General features: G+C 34.5%; 1 protein-coding gene across 1 annotated transcript; it reads left to right on the top strand.

Moving 5' to 3' along the window:
• Positions 1–807: 807 nt before the first annotated feature.
• fermt1 (FERM domain containing kindlin 1) lies at positions 808–26,864 on the top strand. Its single transcript, XM_006625936.3, has 15 exons — positions 808–894; positions 6,644–6,801; positions 10,078–10,311; positions 14,900–15,043; positions 15,468–15,657; positions 16,187–16,289; positions 17,232–17,339; positions 18,545–18,676; positions 19,557–19,606; positions 20,437–20,561; positions 21,369–21,475; positions 22,060–22,284; positions 22,861–22,985; positions 25,259–25,400; positions 26,462–26,864. Exons 2-15 carry the CDS (start codon positions 6,657–6,659, stop codon positions 26,633–26,635), a joined length of 2,004 nt encoding a protein of 667 aa, XP_006625999.2. The 5' UTR covers positions 808–894; positions 6,644–6,656; the 3' UTR covers positions 26,636–26,864.
• Positions 26,865–27,221: the final 357 nt, after the last annotated feature.

Here is a 27,221-nt window from a genome sequence, read left to right as displayed (position 1 = left end):
CCGGGCATGAGCTCTTCACCCCACTGCCCTCAGGCAAGAGATATAAGAGCATACGGACACTTACCACTAATTTCTTCAATAGCTTCTATCCACAAGCAGTGAGACTGGCGAACACATTTAGCCATCCCCCTCGGACCACACCTACAACATCACCATCTACCTCTTTATGATTTCTTATCTATTGCACATCTCCAGTCATTGTTTACACGTCTGTATTGTTTACATTCAAACTGTCTACATGTTTACTTGCACATTGTCTATTGTTGGTTTGTACATTGTCTTGATGCACTGTTTGCAGTTTGTTTTGTTTTTTACACTTGTTTTACAATCGAGAGACTTCTGAAAGTAAGAATTCCATTGTACCAGTACCGGTTACATATGGCAATAAAGTTCAAGTTCAAGTTCAGTAGAGAGATCTCTCTTTGGCTCACTGGGCTGGGTCCCTGTTGAGTGATGTGGGAGTCCCAGGTTTGAGCCCCTGACAGTGGGGGGCTGACCTAATGCAGCAAGGGTGCCCACCTGAACCCCTGTTGTGTTACAATAAAATAAAACAAAAGAAGTAAGAATACACAAAATAGTGCTGTGAATTAAAATAAAAGTGACAGAATTGAAAACTGCATACTGACTCTCTGTGATCTTTTAGGCTGAGAGGTTTTTTCACAGTCTTAATTACGTTTATTCTCTAATAAAAAACAATATCTGACGTGGTTACAAGAACAGCACCTAACTATATTATTAATGTGGTTTTAAAAAAAATCTTTGAAGGCTGTGTGAGTTACCTGCCTACAGTCATACAAGCTGGGCGGGTGCTTACTCAATAGTGTCTGAGAACTTTTCACTTCTTAACTAGAACTCAAAGATCGCTCTGCTGGGAGGGGGACGCTCGATACTCAGGTGAGTTTTGTAGTGTATTATTTAGTTTGCCTTTAAGGTTAATCCCGTTCTATTCTTTTTTAGTCGCTGGTTCCAATCCAAAGATACAACTTTGTTTTTCCATAGGTATTACTACGTTTTCTTTATGATTTTTAATACTATGCACATCGGAAAACACCTGAACGTACTGCAGTGTTAAAACAATGCAAAAATACATTGGGCTTTGTCCTACAGAGGTACACAGATCGATCTTCCTTTATTAATTATAAATTATCCTACTGATACAGCCCTTCGTAATAATAATAATATCTCATTAAAAGGTATTTATAATTTCCATTAAGGTATTGAACATTAACTGTATGATGCCTCGTGTGCTTTTAAAGTTTGTCATCAAAACAAAGTTTGTCCAGAAAAGCGCTATATAAGTGTAAGCAATTATTATTATTATTATCAACTTGCAGAACAGGTAGGTACTGTGTTAGTTTCTCCCCTGACGTAAAAAAGCTTTGAACACGATCTGAGGTTACAAAGAATAATTTTAGTATGGGGGTTCCAAATGGTGGGGCTATTTTTGTTCATGTTAACGTGATATGTTTTTTGTAATCACGGTCAACGTCTGTTTCATCGCGATGCACGGGGATTCGTAATCTTTTGCGGTTTCTTCCTCTATTAATATGATGCCGTGCTTCTCAAGTACCAACTTGAACAGCAAGTAATAAAATAAAACAGCGATATGTTTTCTTCTCCTACGAAGTTAGAAACGATCGATCTGGACTGTAGATATAAATAATATATAGATACAACTGTGTAAACCATTTAAGAAAACCAATCATTTCCCATTTACATTATGTGAAAAAATGTTAAAGTTTATTATATGAAGAGCATTAAAATAAGTTTAAAAACAGTATAGATGTAAAGTATAAAAGACTGGTTATGATCGCTTACCTCCCATACACTATACAGAAAACAGCTTTTATAGTTTTTATAGTTTTAGTTTATAGTCAAATGGGTAGAGTCAGAAAAAGATTTTCTTTTGTCTTTTTAAGGTGCCTATAGGCTGGGTTTGTTCTCTGAATAGGGTGTGTACCTATGACTTTTGTTTTCCCTCCAGGCCTAGATTTTTTTAAACAATCCTACTCTCTATAGAAGCCCTGCAGTGGTAAAAAGGGCTCCGCCCTGACTAACAGGGTAGATGCAAACTTTTTTTAACCTTTAAAGAACTTTATACAAACACATTTTAAAAATGTGACCTAAATATATTCAATTTTTTTCTTTAGGTATTGCTTTTTTATTGCATCATGCAGTAATCTACTGTTTTCAGGCGTTTTAACTTTTTATTTTGTGCCTTAAACAATAGAAAGAAAAGCACCAAAACATGTCTACAAACTCTGCCCACTATAATATTATACGCCATATTAGTCAGTCCACTGTTGTCATAAAGGTATGTTACAGCAAGAGTTTCTGTTCTTGCTTTTGAATTTGGTTACTTTTATGCAATATTTGCTAATGTAGAGAAAATATTATTCATTATACAAGTATATTGGTATGTTTGCAGCTGGTTCGTCTCTAATTACACTTGTTGTAGTGTAAGGTTGATTTAAGCGAAGATTTTGTGTAGGACTCCATAATACCTCATACCGAGTGTTAGTTGCTCAGTTAATGTTAACCCATGAATCACACTGCCAAGTTTTGGAAAACAAGACACACACCTTAAGACCTGTGATTTTTCACCATGACATAATGACAGTATGTTCAGTCATGTGGCTGCAGTGTAGTGAGTACATACTGTATGCAGCATCAGGAAATTCAAACCTCTTAGCTAGCCATAAGACTATAACAAGTACAGTACACTTTTGGTGAATACGTTTCAAAGGTGACTACAGTGACTACCCTAGAGTCTTTGCCTACTGGAAGCTTATTGTCTGTGTGTAATAAAATACTCTTTTTGCCATTTGTTTGGATTCTCAGTGAGATGGTGTCTTGACTCTCTAAGTGCAGGTAGCAAACTGTACTGATTATTTTTAAAAATCTTCTATTCATTTGACATTCCTCATCAAAATCTGTTTTGTCACTGAGCTGAAGTTTATAATGTACTTTTTTAAATGTGGTGTTCACAATAACTTCAGCAGCTTTAAAACCGATACATTATTACTATTAGCATTCTTTTAAATTTTAAGATATTGTTAAAATGTGAACAGTTATAGTTACATAATATAATTAACTTAAATTTAATCCAATACCTTCTTTCTGTATTTCTCTTAGAATTCAAATACTATATATGTGTGGAAAACGTTGTCAGAGAAACAAAGTGCAAACAACTACTGAAGTGAATAAAACTGTGGGTATCAAACTTTCAAAAATTGCAATAAAGAAAATGCAGAAAATGGAAAGGCCAGTTGGATACCACAGCATCTGCAGCCTAAACAGTTTCAACTATAACCTGACCAAGTCTAATATTTACAGTTCTCAGGTACGGCTTTTAGCATTTTGTAGAGTGGAGACAAGAACGACTTAACATTTAGATTGATTTGAAACAACTGATGTGATTTGCTGTAAATTCACAGTATAGACAAGGTCAAAGTTCAGACTTGATAAGGCCTATTTGCAATCTTTGTACAATCTGTGGAACATTCATTTTTTAAGTGGTTATCATTTATTATTTCTTAAAAAATATATCTTTAGGTTAAGGTGGTTAATTTACAGTTGCTGGAGTTTCATGCAACATTTATAATATGCATTATTAATAAAATCAAATTATTCTAAACAAATTATTATTTGTAGATTTTATTTAGCTTCAGAATAAAATTCAAACATTACAGTACACGCTAATATTGATGGTTTTTGTATATCATTTTACCCAGATTTCTCCTTAATTTTCCCATTTTCAGATTTCCAGAGGTATTAATGTTAATAAAACAGTTGCATGGCCTAGAAAGAATTAGAAATGCGTCAAAGGCCCATATTAAGAAGTGTGAAGAAAGTTTCACTGGAATTTAAACTCATCTTGTAAACATTTAAGTTTCTGTATATGAACTGTTCAAATCGGCCACATTAGCATAAAATCCATTCTTCTATAGTTGTAGATGGAACAATACTTCTCACCATTTTTGATACAGCTCTGTGTACTCTTTGAGGACATTGGGGGTCATGTAATTGAAACACCTATCTAACATTATAGTAAATGTAAATGGCTGCTAAAAGCATCTGTGTAGCATGGAAAGAAATCATATTCAAAGAATCTGTATTATGTGGTTTTTAAAACAATATGTATATTATGGTTTAGCTGCTCTTTGAAGACTGTGGAAATGGTAAGAAAGAATAAACGTAGGTCATTCCATTGTGAAATGCTTGCCTCAAGTTATTCATGTTGCCACATGTTTGCAATTCCTCTGCTAGATCTACATGTTCTTGTTTCTTTAAAAAATGAAGCTTGCTATTTCTTCAAGTTGTTCTGTACATACTTTAGATTATTCTATTTTTTATCTACCAATTGATTCAAATTACAAGGAAAAAGTATTTGTCACATTGTAGAGGAATGGAAAGATTTAGATTTTACATACAGTTTTGTAGTATTTTATAAATAATGTAAGGGATTCATGTTTTTAATGATTAGAGGAAAGAACATTTACAGAACATACAGTAAATGATTTATTTTTCTCTATTTTTAATTAAATATTAATGATCAAAAAAAGGTTCATTTCTAAAATTACTGCTGCATAGTAAATGTACTGTACATGAACTGTGACACCAATATTTTACAAATTGTCTAAATGTACCTTTGGTGCAGAAAACGAATATACAGTACATATTTTAAAAGACAAATGAGCCCCCTCCATAAAGGAAATCACATTGCTTGTTACTTTTTCTTTAGCAGTGTTTCAACTTTAGTACAGATGGACATATTCATCCTTATCAAATAATGGGTGTGCTCACTAATAAAAAAATAATCACTAATTAACAATTTAAAAATGCCTTTTTTAGACTATGTAAAGGGGATATTATGATATTAATGATAGTTCACAGTAAATGGGAATATATTTTTTGAATTTCAAATACTCTTCTCAATTTATTTGTTTTTATTCTTCTTATTCCTATATTTATTATTATAGTATTATTAGTTAGCTTTGTTTATTGTAACATAAAATAAAGTATTAGCAATTTCAAATCACTTCATATTTACATCATAGCACCCAATTACTGCATCCTATATTTGATGTTTGGGGTTGTTATACAGTATGTAAAGTAATTCAGTTTTACTATTCAGGCAAATCATAGGTTTTGCCAGGTATTAAAGGGCAGACAGAGTCTTAACCAGACAGCCTTTTAACTGTGGTATATTTACTGTGGTATTATGATGATGATGATGATGATGATGATGATGATGATACAGCAGTGGGAGAAGGGTTTTGATTTTATTGGAGTGTCAAGGGGCTCTTTAGTAATAGGACCTTTGCATTTCTTAATGTGTGTCTGTGATTAAGATTCTGGAATGATAAACGAGCTAGTCAAGTTTAGAGTTCATACTATAATAGGTGGATTAACACAAACAATCACAGTAATGGATACAAACAGAGCATATGATGTGGTATATTCAGATCCTCGTAAGATTTATTCTGAAATTACAGATTTAATTAAATGCATTATTGCATTATTATGCGGAAATTCAAGAAATATAATATTAGAATACCACTGGGATCTGTATTACGACAACTGCTCTACCAGATGACCTAAATCTATACAGTACCATACATAAAAAAATTAAAACTAAACTTAAGAAAGGGAAGCAATTAAAAGGCAAACAGAGTGTCAGGATATATATATATATTTATGGGTTAAATTAAATTGTACAATGACTATTAAGACCTCATTTATTCCAAGTGCATTGTATAATTATATATTTCAAGACCTGCATATAGCATTGAATAATTTTAATGCTAATATTGTCCAAGGAGTAAACAGTCTCATAGCAAGCACAGATGTTGTTGTTCATTTCAGCACAAACAGCGTTGCCGTAGACAGCACTATCAGTTCAAATTCAACTTAAAGAGTAAGACTAAATCAGTGGTTTTCTCAGGAATCCTCCCACGCTATGCAAAGGAAATGTTCATGTTAATCTGTTAACACTACAGACAGATGAGGATATGGTGTGTTATAGAAGTGTTCAACCTTCTTGGCTACTGGAAGCCTTTCCAGTGAAATTGGCATCTGTTCAGGTGACATAATTTGAATCATTGGAACATGGACAACAGAAAGTTAATATTTAACTAAGGATGAAGTTTTGTACATTATAAAACAAACAGAGCTTTCAGGAACAGGAAGTTAACACAGAATCAAGAATCTTAGAATCCATATAGGTCAGAATGATAAAAAAAACATCCAAAGGGCATAGTGTCAGGAGTATGCCACAGACCTCTACATTCAGATTTAAATTCAAATGTCATATCATGAAATTAGGAATATAATGTAAAAAAAGAAGTGGTTGTTGGAGATTTTAATTTTCCTCACATAGCCTTGGAAATAAAATCAGCAATATCAGTAGCTGAAACATGAAATTAAAGACATGGTGAACTCCTTCTATGTTTCTAAGTACTTATGTATTGACCTAGTCTTTTTAAACTGTAATGACAGATTGGGGTAACAGGTGAGAGAACCATTATGGAACTGTGATATTGATTTGGTGTGTTTTGAAATATATTTTAATGTTTACAGATAGAGAGGTCAAAAAACAAGTTTAGAATTTCATTAAATTTCTTTCATTTCATTTTCACAGGTCATCACTGAGAATGATTACTGCTGCAGAATATGGAAACACATCCTGGGAGCTCACTGTGCAGATTGATCACGATGAAACAAAAACGGATTATAAACTGAGGGTGAAGGGAGATCTTCATATTGGTGGACTGATGCTGAAATTGGTGGAGAAAATCCGTAAGTGACCTTTTCATTCTCTTTTGGAAGATGAACTGCTACATGAAGTGGAAGATCTTTGGTAGGCTTGTGAGAAAGTAAGAAAGGTTTCAAATGAGTGGCCATTCTGGCTTTCTTGTTTCTGTGGTGTTAATCATCCATGTTTTGAGTGAACCTTATTTGCAATGAAAAGGTGAAAAATACTTTTAAATTAATGGAGTCAATTGAAGTAACAATGAAATGTAAGAAGCATAATATAATGAGGAGTGCATTGGCGGTTCGGTGGTTAGCATTGATACCTGACGCTCTGGCTTCAATTCCTGGGGTGCTATCTGTGTGGAGTTTGTATGTTCTCTCTGTGTTTCACCTGGGTACTCCAGTTTCTTCCCATAGTCCAAAAACATCCTGGTAGATGGCAGAAAGTTGATCCTGGTATGTGATAAAAAGGTTAGAAAAAAGATGGAATAATTTGGATGTTTTTTTTCTTCTTTATACAATAGCAATAACACAGTACCTTAAATTAAATGAGTCTGTTGTAAAGTCATAATCACCAACAGACAAGGTGAAACATCCAATGGTTCTTATCATGCTGGTGGGTAATTCCCAAATCATAGATTCATATTGTATGTTTTGAAATATAATTAAATGTGTACAGAAAGGGGTCAAAACACATGTTTAGAGTTTCATTAAATGTAATTAATTTCTTTCCCACACTCATGTTAATATAGTTTTAGATCTTGGGGTATAATAAAGTTTAAGTAGATGTACATTACACTTGAATAAATGACGGAAACTGTGGGTATTTATTACAAAGTATATACAGGTAAAGAGACTGAGTATATACTGTATGAAGAAGTTGAGCATATTATATACACTGTATATAAAATGGGTTTAAGAACTAAGACAACTATGGTTCAGCCCCCTCACTTAACTCTGCGTCAGCTTTTTAATTTATCACAGTAAGATTGTGTAATGTGAAACGTCTGTTATCAAACATCCAGTGCCTCCTACTGACAAACTAAACATTTTTAGTCATCACATACAGTAACTGTACTGTACCCAGTGCCAGACTGGTGCACTCTTCAAGAAATGAGCTGCTGTTATCCAGCAACAAAGTGACTAAGTGACACCTTGGAGGCGTGTAGTGAGTGTAAAAGACTGTATTAATGATATCAGTATGGTGATAGCATGTGTGAACAAATCTAAAAACTGACTAAAACTATGATACCTCATTTTCTTGAAATTATTTAGTACATTTAAAACCATTTAAATTCAACACAGTCCTAGAAATCTGTCACAAAAATGTTTACTGTACCTCCTTTTCTATGCTGATTACTACTGATGTACAGTATTCATGCTTATGTCTGAACGTGAATAAATCGGAGCTGTTGATATCCTAGGGCTGTTGTGACATGATTACACAGTAAAACCACGTAACCTCAGGATTGTAACAGCTAATGAATAGTTCCAAACAGAAACCACTTTGTTTTTGGAGACTTGCAATCTACAATTGTAGATCATGTTGCAACTTCATACTAATACATTGCTGACTGTTATCTATATTGATCACTACAGAAGACTGTACTAATACATTAGATACCTTAAAGGTAAATGTTTCTAACTGCTATGCTGTGTTTTATTTTCCTTCATTTTAAAGCAGCATAAATGATTAATTTGAAATCATTAGGTTTAGTTAAATCAATTTATGTTTTAAATGTTTAAGATGTGATAATGGGAATAAAAATTAGTCTCAGCTTTTGTTTGTATTCTACTAAACCTCATGCAATGACCAGGCATATTGTTTCTTTTTTTTTTTTTTAGACTAGAGATTAGGTTGAAAGTTTTATGTCCCTTATTTTGGTTTTTGTTTGGGTGTCTGTCTGTTTTGAAATACCTGGTAGTTATGCTGTCTTCATATGCCCAATTTCACATATGAGTAAGAGCTGAATCGTCATTTGGGAGTTGTAGGCTCAGGGATTTTCTCAAGCCTTGTCAATTTTACTCAGGATAATTTCTAGGACTGATTACTTGATATTAGTCATTATCTATATACCACAGACCTATGTCTTATATCATGTTTTTGTTCCTACTGAAACAAAACAAAGCATTTGTGATGAAGTACTATTTTACTTTAAAATATTTGAAAAGTACAAATACAAATAAGTAAACTTTCTGAAGTGGTCCTTCAAATATTTAGATCAGAAGGCCATAGCAATATACTCCTGAGTTTTTGACATTTCTTGTCTAACCAGTCATTGTGAATTTATTTTCAATGCACACTGCACCTTTCCTCTCCTTAGTCTACTTTTTCTTATTGCCTTATATAGTGTGATATTACTTATAGGTGAATATAAGCATTTAGAGTCTAGTCAGATAAAGTATATAAAATACTTGCATGAGGAGTTTGTCCTGGGATTTAAGTTATTCTATTAGCAAAGCATATTTACATCTGTATACTCCCAGGTATTGCTTTAGTAGAAGTCATGCTGATACATGCTTATGTATATGATTATTGATTTGCTTTCCTTGTATTTAGAATTCAAGCAAGATGAGTCAACGGAAACTTTAATAGTGTTAAGTGCACCTCTATGCTTGAGTTCATACCTGCAGTATCTAACAAACTGGTCTTGCTCATACAAAAACAAGCATGTACTGTATATAAAAACAAAGTATTTTGCAATGTTTGCTCACCTCCTGTTAAGAGGATGTGACACAGACTGAATACTAAGTCCCAGATATAGTATTCGAAATACTTTCATGAGTAGTTTTTCCTGGTATTTAAGGTATTCACACACACAACACAGACTGAATGACACAGACTGATTGCTAATCTGAATCACTATACAGTCATAATCTGAATATTGACTAAGTTCATCCATTCATTTTTTACCGCTTTATCCATTACAGGGTAGCAGAGGAACTGGAGCCTATCCTGGCAAGTAATGGGCACAAGGCACAATATCTATGACAGTCCATCACAGGGCACACACAGACACAGGCATGCACACACTCACACCTAGGGACAGTTTTCACAGAAACTTAATAACCTACCACTATGTCTTTGGACAGGAAACTGAAAAATTCATGCAAACAAAGGGAGAATTTCATGCAGATAACACACCGGGTCCAGAATTGAACATAGGACCCCAGGACTGTGTGGCAGCAATGCTAACTACTTCACCACTATGCCAACTGCAGTCTATCACAGATAGAAAAAAGTTAAATGAATAAGTCGTACCAATAAAACAATGGAGCGATACTTTTTTTCACACCTTTTCTCATTGCTTTGGCGCGTAGAGATTCCCCGAGACTGGTCTGACTATGCTCTGTGGTGGGAACAGAAGAACTGCTGGCTGTTGAAAACCCACTGGACATTGGACAAGTATGGCGTCCAGGCAGACGCTAAACTCCTTTACACACCTCAGCACAAGCCTCTGCGACTGCAGCTTCCCAACATGAAGACTGTGAAACTGACTGTCAGCTACTCCGCTGTGGTCTTCAAGACAGTCACTGAAATCTGCAGAGCACTCAGTAAGCCAAGAGTTTTTTTTTCTACCTTTTGATTTAATATAAAAAAGAAAACTCTTCATTGGAAACTCAGTATTTAAAAAAAATATTTAATTAACTGAGTCAATAAAAATGTAGCTTTTATTTGACTCAACATTAATACAAAAAAAATCAGTGGGTGGTTGATTATTTTTGTGGATGTAACTTATACTGACACCATCTTAAATGTCAGTCACTATAAATTTGTGTTTCAGGCCATCTACTGTACATATTATTCCATTACAATCCATAGACAGTGCAGTGCCCTGGTTGTGACAAATCTTCTCCTTCTTGTTCTTTATGATCAGAGCATTGTAAATGCCTTCATTTATTTATGTGAAGAGGTTCAATACTCCTTCTACTGATACAGTATTCACCTCAAAATAATTTAGTAAGGTGTTTAATCTGATTGGTTTAGAGAAAGTTTGAGATAACATGGTGGAAAGATTTTGCTAGGGAGTTAATTTGTTGCTGTTCACTTTGAAAATGTAGTACTATGTACAACAAGATTAAAAACAGCTACATTTTATCACTGAAAAGCTGCAAAACTAAATTTTATCATACTGTAAACTGTTCTGTAGTTTTGAGCAATTTAAACCCATAACCCTTCCCTCCACTAACAGGGAAATCTCATTAGAGTAACAAAGAACAGAGCTGAGAAGAACTTTAGCAGCTGCTTTACTGATTATGCGTTTTACTCAGATAATAAAAAATAAAACAATGCTCTAAACATTTTAGAGAAAATCTTAACCTTCTAGCTTTTTATTATAATTATTGTCAAATTATCAAGATATTCCACATTTGCTGCCAAAGGTGCAGATCATACTTCCAGCTCTCTATGCTGTAAGTCTTGAAACAAGATGATGGATGTAGTTACAGCTACAAAACAATTATTAAAATTCTTAACATGGCAGTGAAGTCACCATATTGACATTTCTATGTGCTTAACTGAAATGTGGTTTTGTCAGCCTGGAAATTAAGCAGTGCTACTTTCAGAACAAAATTCAAATAAAGTTTTTCTGTTCTAGCAGTTCTACACAGTGGTTATCAAGTAGCATGACTCTCGTAAACAACTTCAGCACCTCCTTTTATGTTCTGTGCAGTATAAGCTTGAATGTGGAGGCTACATGATAGACTTAATTCTCTGAGTTGCTGCTAAGTGACAACATGTGGTCAAACATGTAAATTGAGGTTTAGGTTGAAGCTCTCGAGTACTACTCTGTGTTACTCTGCCTTCTATAGAACTGACCCCATTAGCATAACAAGCCTTATTCACTTCTTTTTCACAGCTTTTGCCTTTACTTAATCAATAGAGGAATTACATTGAATGGATGCCATGGCCAACTTATTATAGATCTAGCTGGCAGCTACATGTATTATGTTATACTTTTTATTAGAGTAAATGATATTTTTGCATCACATAAATAAGAGCAATACTTAATTTGTAATGCATTTAATAAAACATACTTTATCTTTGGATGAGATATGAGTACTTCAATGCTCAATATATATTAAATGATCAATGAAAATTCAAGTTCCTTACTTTAAAACCATAACATTTCAGATGTGAACAGTTTAATGGAATTGAAAATTAATTTGAATTGAACATATCCAAATTAATTTTGAGAAACTGGCTTAATCATTTACTTACTGGTAAAAGACTTAACTTGAGTCAGTTCAGCAACAAATACAAGCCTACAAAACACTATTTACAGAAGAAAAAATAACGTGTCTTCTGCCTGTGGGTTGCTAGGGTCCATCTTTTGCTCTTTTTCTCTTATTGGTAAATGAGTCCAGATACATGGTTAGCATGGTCACCCTCAGTCAGGTTCACTCATTATACCTCCTCCTGATACCTAAAAGTAACATCTTTTAGTTCAAGAAAAATAAATAAATTTTTTCTTTTCTTGTAAGTAAATGATCACAGCTACAATTCTGTTCAACAGCAGTATTCCTCTTTCTCCTGCAACTTGAAGCAGAAGGTTGTATTTCAACACTGTAATTGCATGTTTCTCACACATAACTGACACTTGAGGTGCAAGCATAAAGCTTAGTCATCAGTTGAATACTTTTTAAGTCTCTCTTGTTACAATAGCAGGGTTCATGCACTTAGATGGAATTCAGACAGTCCATAGTTTTAAAAGTATGGTTTCCTCCTGATAGATGTGTATGAAAACACCTATTATAAAGAGTAGTTCTTGAGTACAGTATGTTTTGTGCCTATCATTATAGGCTTTGGAAACATGTTGATCACCCATTTAAAGACTGTTCAATGTTTATTTCTCAAAAATCCAGCTTTAGGTAATTTTTTAACCAATGTTGTCTGGATTGAAAGAAAAAAAATCAAGCACAGTGAACAAGATCTTGAATTATTGAAATACGTAATGCCTATCATTTTACTTACTCAGTGTTTTTTTCATGTCAGTGATTATCTGCAGTTTAGGAGGTATTTATTCTTTGAGTTGCACCCATATCACAGAATTAGCTGAAGTTGTTAATATCTTCCACTCCTAATAAATAAGGTTTAAAAAAAGTGAAAGGTGAAAGTTGAGTGATGCTCTATAATGAACCATTTTTTAAAGTTGTTTTTCAAGTGCCACAGCCAGCTGCCATATCATGTTTGGGGAACAAAAAAACCAAAGATCCCAGTCCGTTTAATTTATTTTTTATTTTCATAGCTGTCTTCCAGAATTAAGAACTTAAGAATTAAGAATAATAAGTAATATTATTCCAGAATATTAAAAAAAGAAAAATTAGAGGGATATATTAGGCATATATCCAACTTATTGTTGAATTCTGTAGTAAACTATTTCATTTAATTACTTTTAGTAAATTTGATGTCTGACTGAAGTGTACAGTATGCATGTCACCACATTACATTAAACTTAAATACTTTTGCAGACACAGTATGACCAACTTGAAGCAGTACCTGTCATATGCAGCTGGTCATAGACTGAACACTTACAATGCGTTTATGCATTGACAGCTTGCATGAGAGCATACCGTAGGTTTAAAGGGCTGTGTATAAAATGGGAGAACAAAAATTAAATATTGATTGCTTTGAGCTATGGAAATGAAAAATATTTCCAAGAGACTGATCTTGATATGTTAAAATAAGGATAGAATTCGTATCAGGTTCAGCTAAAATATTAAGGTGGCCATAAACCAGCGGGTAGAACTCTGGAGAAGAGATGCCCTGGGACACTGCATGATGGAGAATGGTATGGAATGACAGAACAGTTTAATTTTGCTGTTTTTGGTTACATTAGCTCTGTGTAACTGTGTGTGTATAAATGTAGGGAACTCGCAAGAACTGTGTGAGATAAAGGAAGGGGGTCATTTCTTCTTTGGTTTTCTGACTGTTGCAAGCAGTGAAGGGGACCACAACATCACTGTCCAGTGTTATAGATACCATTTTCTGGTAATGTCCCTCAGATATCTTTGCACATTGAAAGACTGGACTATAGATGGAATCTGTAGGAATCAAAAAGGAATCAAGATTTGTTTATAACAACAACAAAAACAACAATAAAGCCTGGCTCTGTCCAAGCTCTAGCTAAAACTTCTTTAGATTTTTCTCTACAAACACAATGGGGCAGTGGAGTTGTTTACTGGTTCCAGAACAGACGTCTCTCTCTGAGACCAATACGACACACAAAGTCCTTGGAGTCATGGATTGTTTGCCTCCCTCTTTATTCCGGCATCCCTCCAGATTCCAGTCCGGATTGTTCTGGATCGAATGCCAGTTCATCACGGGGCTGACAAACCGACACAAAGACAAACATGCACACACTCATAATTAGGGCCAATTTTACCAGAAGTCAATCAACCTACCAGTATGTTTTTGTACTGTGGGTGGAAACAGGAGCGCCTAGAGGAAACCCACACGAACACAGGGAAAACAGTCTAACTCAACACAGGTAGTACTCCATGTCAGGAAATTGAATCCTACGCCCCAGCACTGTGAGGCAGCAATACTAACCACTGTGCCACCATGCTGTCCAAGAGAGATACACCTGTGTTCTAAATAAAACACAATACAACCCAAAGTTAAATCTCCCCTTCTGATCTGGATGTTCTCAAAGTGAAAGGGACAAATTAGTGATGCATCCTAAGAATGTCTTTAGCTTGGGAATTCCTTACAAAGGAAATCAGAGTTTCCAAATTTAAGAGAAGTCACAGCCCTATTTAATTGTTTACTCCATATAAGCATTAAAATATTAGAAATTCAAGTGGGCTACACTGTAACTCAGAAGTCACTGAAATGTGCCCATAAGTCTTTTGACAAATCATGTGCTTAGCTGTTAACCCCACATGAATTCTCAACTAACCCACTGATCTAAGAAACAATTTCAGTGAGGCCTTTTAAAACAAAATCAGGTCTGTTTCATAAGTTATACAGTATATAAATGGAAACCTGAATGTGAATTGAACTATAAATTAGTTTTAATTATTTAATCTCTCTTTTCACCATTGTTGCAACAGTGAGACTAATGCTAAATTCCTATCTCTTATATTATACAGTTCATTTGCAGTCTATTTCTGACTATTCTCTGAATATTTGCTCTCTCAGATATCAGGAGACCAGAGGAACTATCCTTGTTAAAGTCTCCAGATGATGCAATGAAAAAGAAAAAGAAAAAAGACAAGCAGAAAGATACAATTATTGAAGAAATTTTGGATATGGATGGCTTAAACATATCAGCAGGAAATACAGGTAGTATTGCTTGCATGGGATTGATTTATCAACTCAAAACAGAAGCACAACTTTTCAATGATATAAAATGAATAGTGTAACATGTACCTAAAATTTGCATGCAGCACTGCTTTCAGCACTGCTCAGTTCTTTGTTTTTAAGTAGCCTTGAGGACAAAATTCCATGTAAAGATGTCGAGATAAACAGTAAACAAAGGGTATTAGTTTCTTGTTTCCTCTTGCAGGATAAAGGTCACCAGCTGAACTACATAATTTGTAACAAAAGTTGATGATTTCAATCACTAATATCAGGGCCTTTGAGTTAAGCCATTTTACAAATGTTCATAAAGAGCAGATGCAATTTTGTTATTCTTCCATATCAATTTATGTTTAATTAGGACACAAGGATAAAACTGACTGAAATCAAACATCTTTGTCCTCTGCAGCTAGTCCTGGACTCTATAGTAAAACAATGATACCAACATATGACCCAGAGAATGGCACCCCTGCTTCAGCAACAAGCCTTTGGTTCGGAGACAATCCTTTAACTGTCAGCCAGCCAAACCTGCAACATGATGAGCTCATCAAAATGTACCAGCCTCTACAGCTAGTTGACAAGGCAATCATGAACTCAGGGTAAGAAAGTGTATGTTGAACAGGCATTGTATGTAGCTTAGCCTTGGTCTTAAAAACAACATCAGTGTTTTTTAGCTAAAGAAAATGGAAGTGGAAATCAGTGAAACTTCATCACTTAAAAATTAATCACTTCAATTGTTTTTACAAAACCTAATTATGGGACAATGGAGACATAATTTGGATTAGTGTTGTTAGCTGAGTGAATGACAAGATAAGACAACTGAACAGTCCCATTAGGTGGAGGGAGCTTATGCAAGGTTCATGGTGTGGTGAAGGGAATGTTAATGATAAATACCCTGAAAAGAAAGTGATTTGTTGATTAGAAATATTTATGTTTAATCAGGGCTGACCAGTGATTTGTCTTAGATTGTAAAGTTACATTTTGAGCTCTAGGATTGAGGTGGAAATACTGTATCATCCATTTCTAAGACAGTGTTTTTTCTCCAAAGTATGTTTCATTATTGCATCCAGGCATTACCTGTGTCTTTCTTTTCTCTTTGTCAGTTTTATATTATTTTGTTGTTCACAGGTGGTTGGACTCCTCTCGTTCCCTCATGGAACAAGACATCCATGAGGGTGACAAGCTGTTGTTGCGCTTCAAATATCACTGCTTCTTTGACCTCAACCCAAAAGTAAATGATCTTGGCAACATCCATTTTCCTCATAACATGGGCTTAGAATTTGGAGCTTCTGATCGTGTTATATACTGTATACAAATATACTGTTGTCATAGTGTTATAGAAACTTTCTATTTGATTGTAATAGTAGTCAAACAAGATTACCTTAAAGCAGAAGCTCAAATGTGTAGTTTTGAGTAGAGTTTGGTATAATTACATTTTGAATAATAGCATATTGTTTTTTTCTTTACAAAATTAGGCAGTGGTACATCATTTTACACTAAAGAGGAAGTGTTAGAATGAAGCAGCAGATATATAATGTGGTGAAAGAAAGTAGGGAAAAGAACATTGCTTCCTTTACCTACTGAAAGGAACTTATTGTTCTTTAAAAGAACTTTGCTGACACTAAGTAGCACCTGTGATTGCAGTCTTGCAGCTTTTTGTAATGTATGCCTGGCCAGATCTCAGACAGATATACTAACTAGCATAATGACTGTAGAACATATATGCTGATTGGCTGGGCAATCAGTTAGTTAGACACCAGAGGCATATGAAAAATGTGAGACACTAATTTTTAGTTAATATTTAAGGGAGCCATAATGTTTATTTTACTTGTTTTATGTTAAAATACAGAATACATTACAATGATTTTATTTTTCAGCTAAATTTACTAATTCAGGTTTGCCTCATTTATTCATATACTGTACAGGCTTGTACAGTATGTGATCTCGCATTTGTTTTGCTAGAATACTGTGCATTCTAAGAAATCAAAACAAATTGTTGTAACCTACAAAAAAAAGAGAAAACAGCACAGACAACATAGTGTGGTAGAATGTGAAGAGAGAAATTCTGTGAACTTGTTCTTTGGAAGATTATATTCACAAAACACCCTTCTTAGCTTGAATAAAGAAAAATGCTTGATGTCAGGTGAATGTTAATCTTTGTCTTTCTTTCCAGTATGATGCTGTCAGAATAAACCAGATATATGAACAGGCAAGGTGGGCCATTCTCTTGGAGGAAATTGACTGCACTGAGGAAGAAATGCTGATATTTGCAGCCCTGCAGGTACAGGCTTGACCACAGCTGCAGAACCAGTTCTATTTGGCTTTCGAGGGGGGAGGGAGTGCATGTTGTGACAAGAATATAATAAAACAGAAACATATTAACCGAGCTGAGGATAGGTGTCAGGTTTCAGTTTCCACTGGGAAAATGCATCAGTCTGAAAACTCTGCTTTTGGAGGAACTTCAATACAGGGCGAGGTACAAACACTTACAAATAAAAAAAATATATGTATCTTTGGCAGAGATCCATTAAGTATTAAAGCACAAAGAATTTTACAGTACAAGTTTCAAGTAATCAAATTATACCAGACTGATACTGTATTTTTAAATATACCCGCCTTCACTGAATATCATTAACAGTTATACAGTAGTATAACATAAAGGTAGATTCCTATTTTATTTGATCATTTTAATAGCAAAATATAAGTAAATCTCTCTAACCAGCTGCAGATGTATAAATATTAGGGCAACTATCTACATTTACTTTTGAAATTACATTTTCATAGCACGACGACATAAAATAAATGTTTGACTGTCATTTTAGAAAGAGTATTCAGAAAACTCCTCCTATTGTTCCTATGTCCTTTTTTAGTATTACCATTATTCAGTTTCTTAATAGATTGAAAATACATTGTTGTTTTTGACTCTAGATCTCACGAGATTTTGGTACTGTTCTTTCAAAACCAGGGTCTATTCATTCACCAAACTGCTTATTCCTGATAACCAAGGGTTGTTTAATCCCAGAGCCTATTTTAACATAGGGTGCAAGGCAGTACCACACCCTTCATGGGATCCCTGTCTGATGCAGGGATACACATAAACATGTAGACAGGAATGAGTAAAGGATGCCAGTTTACCTAGATAGAATTGCAGCAGTGCTAGTCTGGAAGATGAGAGGAAACCGGAGCACACAGTGAAATTCCAATAGAGTATTGGACAAAAATGCAATTTGAACCAATGACTCAAGGGTTGTGAGGCAGCAGTCCTAACTGCCACAGCACCTAAAAACAGGCTGTTTAATTACTGTTCATTGTCAGTCCAAGTTCAGAATCAGAGTTTTTAAAAGCAGTCTTGGCCACAAATTTACAAATCTATCCTAAAAAACACAAGATTGAGAGTAAACACTGAAAAGCCCAAATTTGTACAGGAAAAAGGCTTTCTGTGTCGTCGGGCTGTGCTACTATAAAGATAATTTTCATTACTTTCAGTACCATATAAGCAAGCTGACAATGTCATCTGAACCACTGAATTCCTCAAAAGAGCCTGACGAGGATGAAGTAGAAGCTGCCCTTACCAGTTTGGAAGTGACACTTGAGGGAGGAAATTCAGACAGAATCCTGGTATGGTTCCGAGCAGCGATAACTGTGTTGTAATTCTTGTAACATCATTTAAGTTCCTTCACTCTAGTCCCATAACCAAAGATAGCTGTGAAGGAAAGTGGTACCAAAGCTTCTCTGTATTGGGGCAAAATAGTGGAATGGGCTTGTTGACTCTTGGCAATAAACCCCAGGTATACAATTTTTATATAGTCAGGCCTAACCTGCAGGTCTGGATGGTAGAAGGCCATCAGTGCACCTGTTGAAAGCTCCACACAGAGGGCAGAAATGGAATTCAATACTCTAGACTCTAGAGTCTCTAGAGCTATGAGGCAACAATACTGTCCTCAGTGAAGTTAGTAAAGTTAAAATAACTAGATTCATATACCGAAGTGTGTAAAACTGTTATTCTGAACTAATTTGTATTCAGTTTTTAATTATTTCAAAAGCATGAAAAACACTTTTAAGAAATACATTTTTTAAAACTCCTTTAGACATTCTAGGTATTAATGAAAACAAGAATAGTAAAGGAGCTTAAGAGACTGCACTGGGAAATATTATTCACATAAACTGTCATTAGATTTACTTGTATTTTAAATTTAGTTGATGTTTGGTATCCAAAGCAACAAATAAACCAAAACAGTCTGAAATTAAAGAACTTAACAGATAAAACCCTGTGGTTAGACAGGTCCTGGGGCTATTATACTATTAGGATTCTTATGTTTATAGTTCTTGGTACTGTACATGTAAAACCTGTTTCCATATTAATAAACCATTAATAATCTTACTTTTCATGTTTTATTTTTTAAATTTATTTTAAATAAATAAAATACTGAATTACTTGATTTTTCTCAGTGTACTGGTGTATATATTGCATATTTGAAAAATTTCTTATTTATTTTAGGAGGACATCACAGATATCCCAAAGCTTGCAGACACCCTTAAATTGTTTAGGTATGTGTGGGAAACCTTTTTCAGAAAGTTAAGGGATACCAAGAACAGAAAAAAATCAATTGATAAGCACAACTCTTAAGTGTTTTATTTTTAATAAAGTGAGTTCAGTTCTAGACTCTTGAGTCAATTAAACAAATTGATAGTGTTGGACCTTTTCATTTTCAAGTCACAAAAGTATTGGGGCAGTTTACTTTTTTTAGTTACATGTTAATTACTCTGTAATTAGGCACTCATAAAATAGCTTTGAACATCACCTGTCTTTAAAGGCAGTGTTTGTAATTCTTTAAGTTACATTTTGAATTAAATTGGCAATTTTGATGCTGAAAGCATACCCCTGTCAGACCAATAGCAAAAAAGTGGGTAAACTAAAATCAACAATTTGGAATACACTGCAGAAGAATGAAACCATCAGACCCAATCAGCTAACGATGGCTAAACCAAGAAAGACATCTTTAAAAACCTCGTTGCACAGTTCTTGTGTTATGACAGCATAATTCTTAAATTGCATCCTGATACTCAAGTGTCTCCTAAGTTGACAATATATACATATCTTTATGAGAATGTTTTACGGCAGTTGTATAAACATCATTCAAGTACGTTGCAAATCTTCTTTTCTAAGCTTGAACTCGTGACTGTATTTTGAATTTTGAAAAGTGGTAAGAAGTTATCACTACGTCGTTAAATCTTACTATTTTGGATGGCCTCATAGCCCCACCTAGAGGATCTTTAAAGGAATTATGCATATTTTTCTGTCTGTCCTATTACGTTTGCCTGGTCTTTATATTTTAAGTACTTTCCAAGACTGACATATGTTTTTTTTTATATTTCAGACCTAAAAGGCTGACACTGAAACCATATAAAGAGTACTGGTTTGTTTTTAAAGACACCACAATATCATACTACAAGAATAAGGAATCAGCCACTGCAGAGCCCATTGAGCAGTTCCATCTCAGAGGTATGGCTATAAGATTTGGTTTTGCACACTGACTGCTATCACACACTTGACAAGTAGATGAGGATTATCCTGATTTAAAAAACTAGGAGGTTGATGCTGGTTAAATCAATTTGGCGTTGAATTTAAAAAAAATCAATATGTCATAAGGAGGATAATTTTCACAATTAATAGAAATATTTGAAGTGTCCATTGGATCGGCTATGAATCATGTGTCAGTCTGAACATACTCCCATGTTACAGTATGCTCACACCAAAGTCCAGAGACAATATGCCGTAAGCACAATGGAGAGTGTGTTCTCTGCCCTTCATCACAGACCTTGGTTTTTAGATATCAAGCCACCAAACTATGATAATGCTTTCAGTACAATGATAGCAGACATTGTAGTTCAAGTAGGTAGGTACTTAACACACCTGAAGAAGGTGATTATTTTCTTTTCTTTCCAGCATTGAATAAAACTTTACTTGTTTCTTAGCAGACATTTTGTCTGGTATATAGGAGACCATATCCAGTGCAACATTGAGCATCACTGATAAATGCTAAATCAAGGGGTGAGGGGTCATTCCAGATACTGACATTTGACTATAAATTCTGAAGGTGTAACAAACATGGGGAGCTGTTTCTAACTCCCCATAAACGTGCTACAGGAGGAGAGAGTTAAGTATACAGTAAACAATGTACTTGTATATAGAGGCACAGAAAGATAGTTATTAAAGGAGAGGGGCAGACAATGAGAGAATGAGGGTTATTACTGTCTGACTTTTCAAGAAATCTTTCTTTTAATGTTTTGTTATTTAAACTTTACACAGGTTGTGAAGTTGTTCCCGACGTAAATGTCTCAGACAAAAAGTTTGGAATAAAGCTCCTACTTCCTGTTGCTGATGGCATTAATGAAGTGTACATTCGATGTGAAAATGTAAGCTTATTACTTAAATCTTTTGATTAAATAAGCAGGTATTTTTTTACCCATCAGAGGTACAGAGTTACACACATTTTGTTCAGTGCCAAATTACAGGGACAGAGGGTTTTGAGATATACTGCATGGAAGCCACTATAGCATTTCTTGGACAGACATTTGTTAAGAAACCTCATCACAGTACCAAAACCAGTTAACAAGAGTTAACCCCATGAGGGTGTGACAGTGAACCTGTTGCATTCCAGTAGTTCGGTGAAACCCTAATTAAGGCACAGAAATGGCATGATTTGCATAGTGAATTTTACAAGAGTAACCTTTTGGAAGGACATGTCTGTTGGAACCCCTTCCCTTTTAATGAAGGATGAGACAGGGAGCAGATGCGAGGACAAAGGTGAGATGCAGGGAGAGATACACAAGCGAAATGTGCAAATAAAACTCAAAAGAGTAGGAAAGAAATGCTATTTGTAGGTACTGGGTGAGATTAAGGTTTGGCCAACTACCAGACGTTTGTATAAACTACATCAATTTAAATGCCATAGGTTTTTGCAGGCATGATAATCTAATATATATATATGTTTGTGAAGGAAACCCAGTACGCAAAGTGGAAAGCTGCGTGCATTCTCGCTTCGAAAGGGAAGACTATGGCTTACAGCTCCTACAGGAGTGAAGTCCGCAACATTCAGTCCTTTCTGCAGATGAAAAACCTGGCAACTCCCTCTGGACAGACGTCCCTCGACCCTGAAACCATGGAAATGAATTCGGAGTGCTTTGTGTCTCCCAGATATGGAAAAAAGTACAAATCCAAACAGGTATGACTGGACCTCTAGGGATGTAAAGTTAATAAATATTAAATTCAGCAAGGGAAGAATTGTTAATACATTACTGAAGTTAGCAAGAAATCTGAGTTCTGGAATATGATTACTAAAATCACATTGTTTAATTTAATTGAATCAAGCTAAAAAAACACATCAAGTACCATGATTTTTTTCTCTTGTAGAAATTAAAAATAGTTTGTTACTGCTCCTGAAGTTCACAATTAAACCTCCTGTAAAATAATAAATTCAGTCCTCACATTTTACATAAAAACATCTTTCAAAATTAATTTGTTTATCTCTAATTGAAGTTAAATCTATATATATATATTCTTCACATTGCTTGCCAGGAAAGGCTCCATCTCCCCTCTGGCCCTATATCCAATGAAGCAGATAGATAATGAATGAGTGGATATGTTTATATGAGTCCTTTAACGAGCATATCCCAAGCAACTTCCTAATGCTAAAGTTTGTCAAAAACACCTTTCATGTACTTCTTCCTTGTAACAATACATGCTACTCTTTACCAATAACTGTAACCTTGTCTAATTAAATCATTTTTGTTTTGAAAAGCTTTCAGCCCGAATCCTGGAGGCCCATCAGAATGTTGCTCAGTTATCTCTCATGGAAGCCAAGATGCGCTTTATTCAAGCTTGGCAGTCCCTGCCAGAGTTTGGCATTAAATACTACATTGTAAGGTAATAGTGTACTACAGCAAATTACCTTAAGAAGTGGTTATCACATGTTATTTATAATGACAACACATTCTGTCATATAACAATTCTGTCAGTCCTTACGCAGAGACATACTGTTTCTTTAATGATTTCTAAATAGAAGATGACTACTTGCTTTCTAACCCCTCTACTTTGTCAAGGATAAGCATAACTAACAATTTCCACTCCTTTTTTTCAGTACTATAACTTTTGAGTGATGACAAGCCTAGTACATAATTTTGTGTAAGAAGTGAGTCGGTTGCAGTGGTTGTGATTGCAAAAGACTGCTCTTGATAAGGAAGCAATGACCCAACCTACCATATCTGCAGTATACAGACTAGATTTTTAGAAGGTCAGATTCAGTGTGAAATTCAGGAGCACTCCTTGTCCTCCTCCAACAAGTGTTTTTTTTGTAGATTGTATTGTTATATATAAAAATACCAGTCATTACTTTTTTAGTCAAAATGGCCTCCTCTTATTTGTAACCTTTCTTAAGTTCTTACTTGTAGGTCACATACAGTATAAATCCCAGTCTCACCTGTGTTGGCCTGTGAATAATAATTTTCTCTGGTACAGTTGGTGTCCTTCAGTGTTATAAACTGATTTGTCTTTGTGTTCTTGCAGCAGATTGTTATACAGCACATATACATTTATAAACAGCTGTTTAGGGTTCATCAAAAGGTCCAATTCTTAATCATTTTATTTGCTTTCCCTTATTTCCCAGTTTGGAAATTTGCTTTGCAGGCAGGTAAAAGACAGAACACAATGCATAATACATTTCACACAACATGAACCCATTAACAAGAAACATAAATGCATAAGATGAGAAAACTGAATTGGCAGCTTTAAGTAATCCTCACAATTTAGAAAGACAAATGAAATTGGGTCATCAGTGTGTGAGATACCTATGAGATAGGAGACAGACTTAAATATTCTATGCAACTTAAAAACTTTTTAACCTCCTCTAAATACATATAGACATATATACAGTACATAGTTCAGGTGGGTAGCTTCATCAGCATGCATAGGCTGCAAAGAAACAAGTAATAGGTTTATTCCATGCTGAAAAAAATAAGAAAGAAAACACAACGTTTCAGCCGTGGAGCCTTCTTTAGGCTCACAACTGAAGAAGGCTCCACGGCCAAAACAAGTTTTCTTTCTTCTTTTTTTCAGCATGGAATAAACCTATTACTCGTTCCTATACAGTACATATGTAGATATAAAGAAAAACACGAGATGGAGGAGTTTTACTTTGAAGATGCAATGTGCATTTCACTGAGTGATGGTGTTAAAATGTAACAAACAGGACGTCTGATTTACAGTTCATCTGATGAGGTAAAAATATAGACTTACATAGCACTTTTCTGAACACTCCACTGAAAGCACTTTACGGGTAATGGGGACTCCCCTCCACCACCACCAATGTACAGCATACGCCTGGATGATGCGATGGCAGCCATGGTTATCCCTATTTTCTTTTTTTTTCTTCAAATTTGAAATGTTATTTGCATAAATTCTGTGTTTAAAAAAGACGTTGTAAGTTACATATAACATTACAAGTAAATTTTAAAGTGTGATAAACAGCCATGGATTTTTTATCCATTTTCTAATTACCCATCAATACAAAAATTGTTTGATATGCCTGGAATACTTTTTTTACATGATGATTTTATGGACAAAACTGTGGCGTGGTGTTAAGGGTTGTTTTTGGGTACGAAATTTAATTCCAAATTCAGTTTGGACACAGGGAGAGTTTATGAGCTCTCCCTGATTCTTTGTGAACTTTCTTCAGGTGCTCTGGTGTCCGCAATATTGTTCCATTTAATTGGGATTTCTAAACTGATCACTTTAAGTAACTTTGTATAGGTCCCCCTATGATGGAGTGGAATACCATCCAGAATGTAGTCAATGCTGAATTAGGCTTCTGCTTACCACAATCAAAAATATAAAGGAATTCCAAAAGATAGGTGGTTTCATCCACATTGGTGTGTAATCTAGGGATAACAGTGAATTGTCATTTTAATTATGTTAATTATTTTAAGTTTCATTTTTATGTTTCAATATTTCACTGCCACATGACAATGTAGTATGTTTCCTCGTCTAACCTAGGGTACAGAAATGGATCAACTCAAGCCACAAATATGAATGGTTTCTGTAACATTCGGGTAATGAATATTAATAGCATTTGGTTTTCATCTTTGAAGTATTTCTAAAATAAATTCAGTGACTGTTTTTTTTTGTAATGTTGGATGCCTTAGGTTTCGAGGAAGCAAAAAAGATGAGATACTTGGAATTTCCTACAATCGACTCATACGTATAGACATGTCAACAGGGCTTCCAATTACAACATGGAGATTTTCCAATATGAAGCAATGGAATGTGAACTGGGAGATTCGGCAGGTACAGTACAGTGCCAAATGCATATTAGCATACTAGCTACTCTACATCTGAGGAAAGTGCCAAATATTATTTAAAAAGGAAATTAATATTTAATTATTCTAATATAGGCTACTGTATCTTTCACTTGAAATAAACTAAATATTAGTTTAAATGTTGCAGGACTTTTTCCTGCAACATTTCATACCCAAGGATGAGATTAGTTGTGAAGAGAGGATACAATTTTTGAAAAATCTGAATTTTATAAACAAATACAATGAAAATTGTGGTGATTTCCTATTTTTGTAGCCCAGAATTGGTATGAGGAAATTCAAAAGTATTTGATACTGTATATTGTTTTGTTTTTTGCATCGACCAACATTTTGAAAGTTAGTTTTTGAAATGGTGTAGTTAGAATGGAAGTTTGAAAAAAACATAATTTTCTAATTGAAAAATTATCAGTTAGATGTTTGGTGTTGAACCGTTTGTTACTATTCATAGGCTTTGTGTGTGTTTAACTGTTTTCTGCCTACAGAATACAAAGGACATGAAGTCAGCTACAAGAAAAGTAGTTATACAGTAACACGTCCAGTGACAGACAAATTACAAAAAATTACATTTATGGTGGTTTTTAATGTTTTAGCATGGCCTTGTGGAAGGATGAAAATAAAGGATGTTTACTATTTTCTTGAAGACTGAATTAGTTTAATGCAGCTTGTAAAAGTGAATAATTAATCAGATGTGTTATGGGCCCATTATGTGCACATTATATGCAAATTCTGTTCTTAAAAGAGAACATAGCAGTGTGCTGATGAAGGCTGTTGAAGTTTATTTTGAGGTTTTCTAGATTAGATATTGTTAGGTTTCCTGTCCATTTTAATGGTTAATTATTTAGGTTTTAGTGGTTAATTTGTAAGGAATTTGTTGAAGAATATAGTGAATATACTGAATTCTGAATGAGTGTCATTTAATGATTCATGGAGCCCAAAACAATGTCATAAAAAACATTATACAGCAGTATAAATTGTACCTAAGTAAGTTAAACAAGATTAATACTTAATTTACTTTTTTTTTTCATTTTCCAGGTGACCATTGATTTCGACCAGAATGTGTCTATTGCATTTTCCTGTCAGAGTTGTGACTGTAAGGTGGTACATGAATATATAGGAGGATATATATTCTTGTCAACCAGATCCAAGGACCAGAATGAAACCTTAGATGAAGAATTGTTCCACAAACTAACTGGTGGTCAGGAATAAGCCTGTATAAGCCTGTGATTTTAAAAGGCTCGTACTTGCTACAGGTCTCCCAGAGCTCAAATTCATATTTGAATCTGAAGTACAGTGGAAATGTGGTACAAAAATGTGATATAAAACTTCAATTTCTGTCTAGTTTCCAGCAAAATAAATGTCAGCACCTACCATTTTGCTAAATAAATAAAAGATGTAGCAAACAACGCAATTCAATAAACTGAGGAACTTACTTTTACCCATGAATCTTTCTTACCACATTCAAACTCTGAACCTGTTTTTTTCCTATCACGTATTAATATAACATTTCATGTTTTTTTTTTTAATTGACACATAATAAGACCATTCTTTTCATGCTAATTCTACAAAAAATACTGATAGTGCTGGTGGACTATAATACTAAACAATACTTGGTTGCATCTTCTGGTGTTGCTTCATAAACTTAGAATCAGCATCAATGCTTTAAGATTAATATTTCCATTTCACAATTGATTTGATTATTTTTTCTTCAGGTTGCCACTAATTGTAGTTCTTTAAGTTTATATAGGCAAGCTAGAGAAGCTCCCTAGGACACCAAGCTAAATGAAGCATCAAA

Source organism: Lepisosteus oculatus, chromosome 2 (assembly GCF_040954835.1).
Source record: "Lepisosteus oculatus isolate fLepOcu1 chromosome 2, fLepOcu1.hap2, whole genome shotgun sequence".
Classification (NCBI taxonomy): Eukaryota; Metazoa; Chordata; class Actinopteri; order Semionotiformes; family Lepisosteidae; genus Lepisosteus; species Lepisosteus oculatus.
The sequence above is the reverse complement of the archived record's forward strand: the minus strand, read 5'-3'. Positions and strand labels throughout refer to the sequence as shown.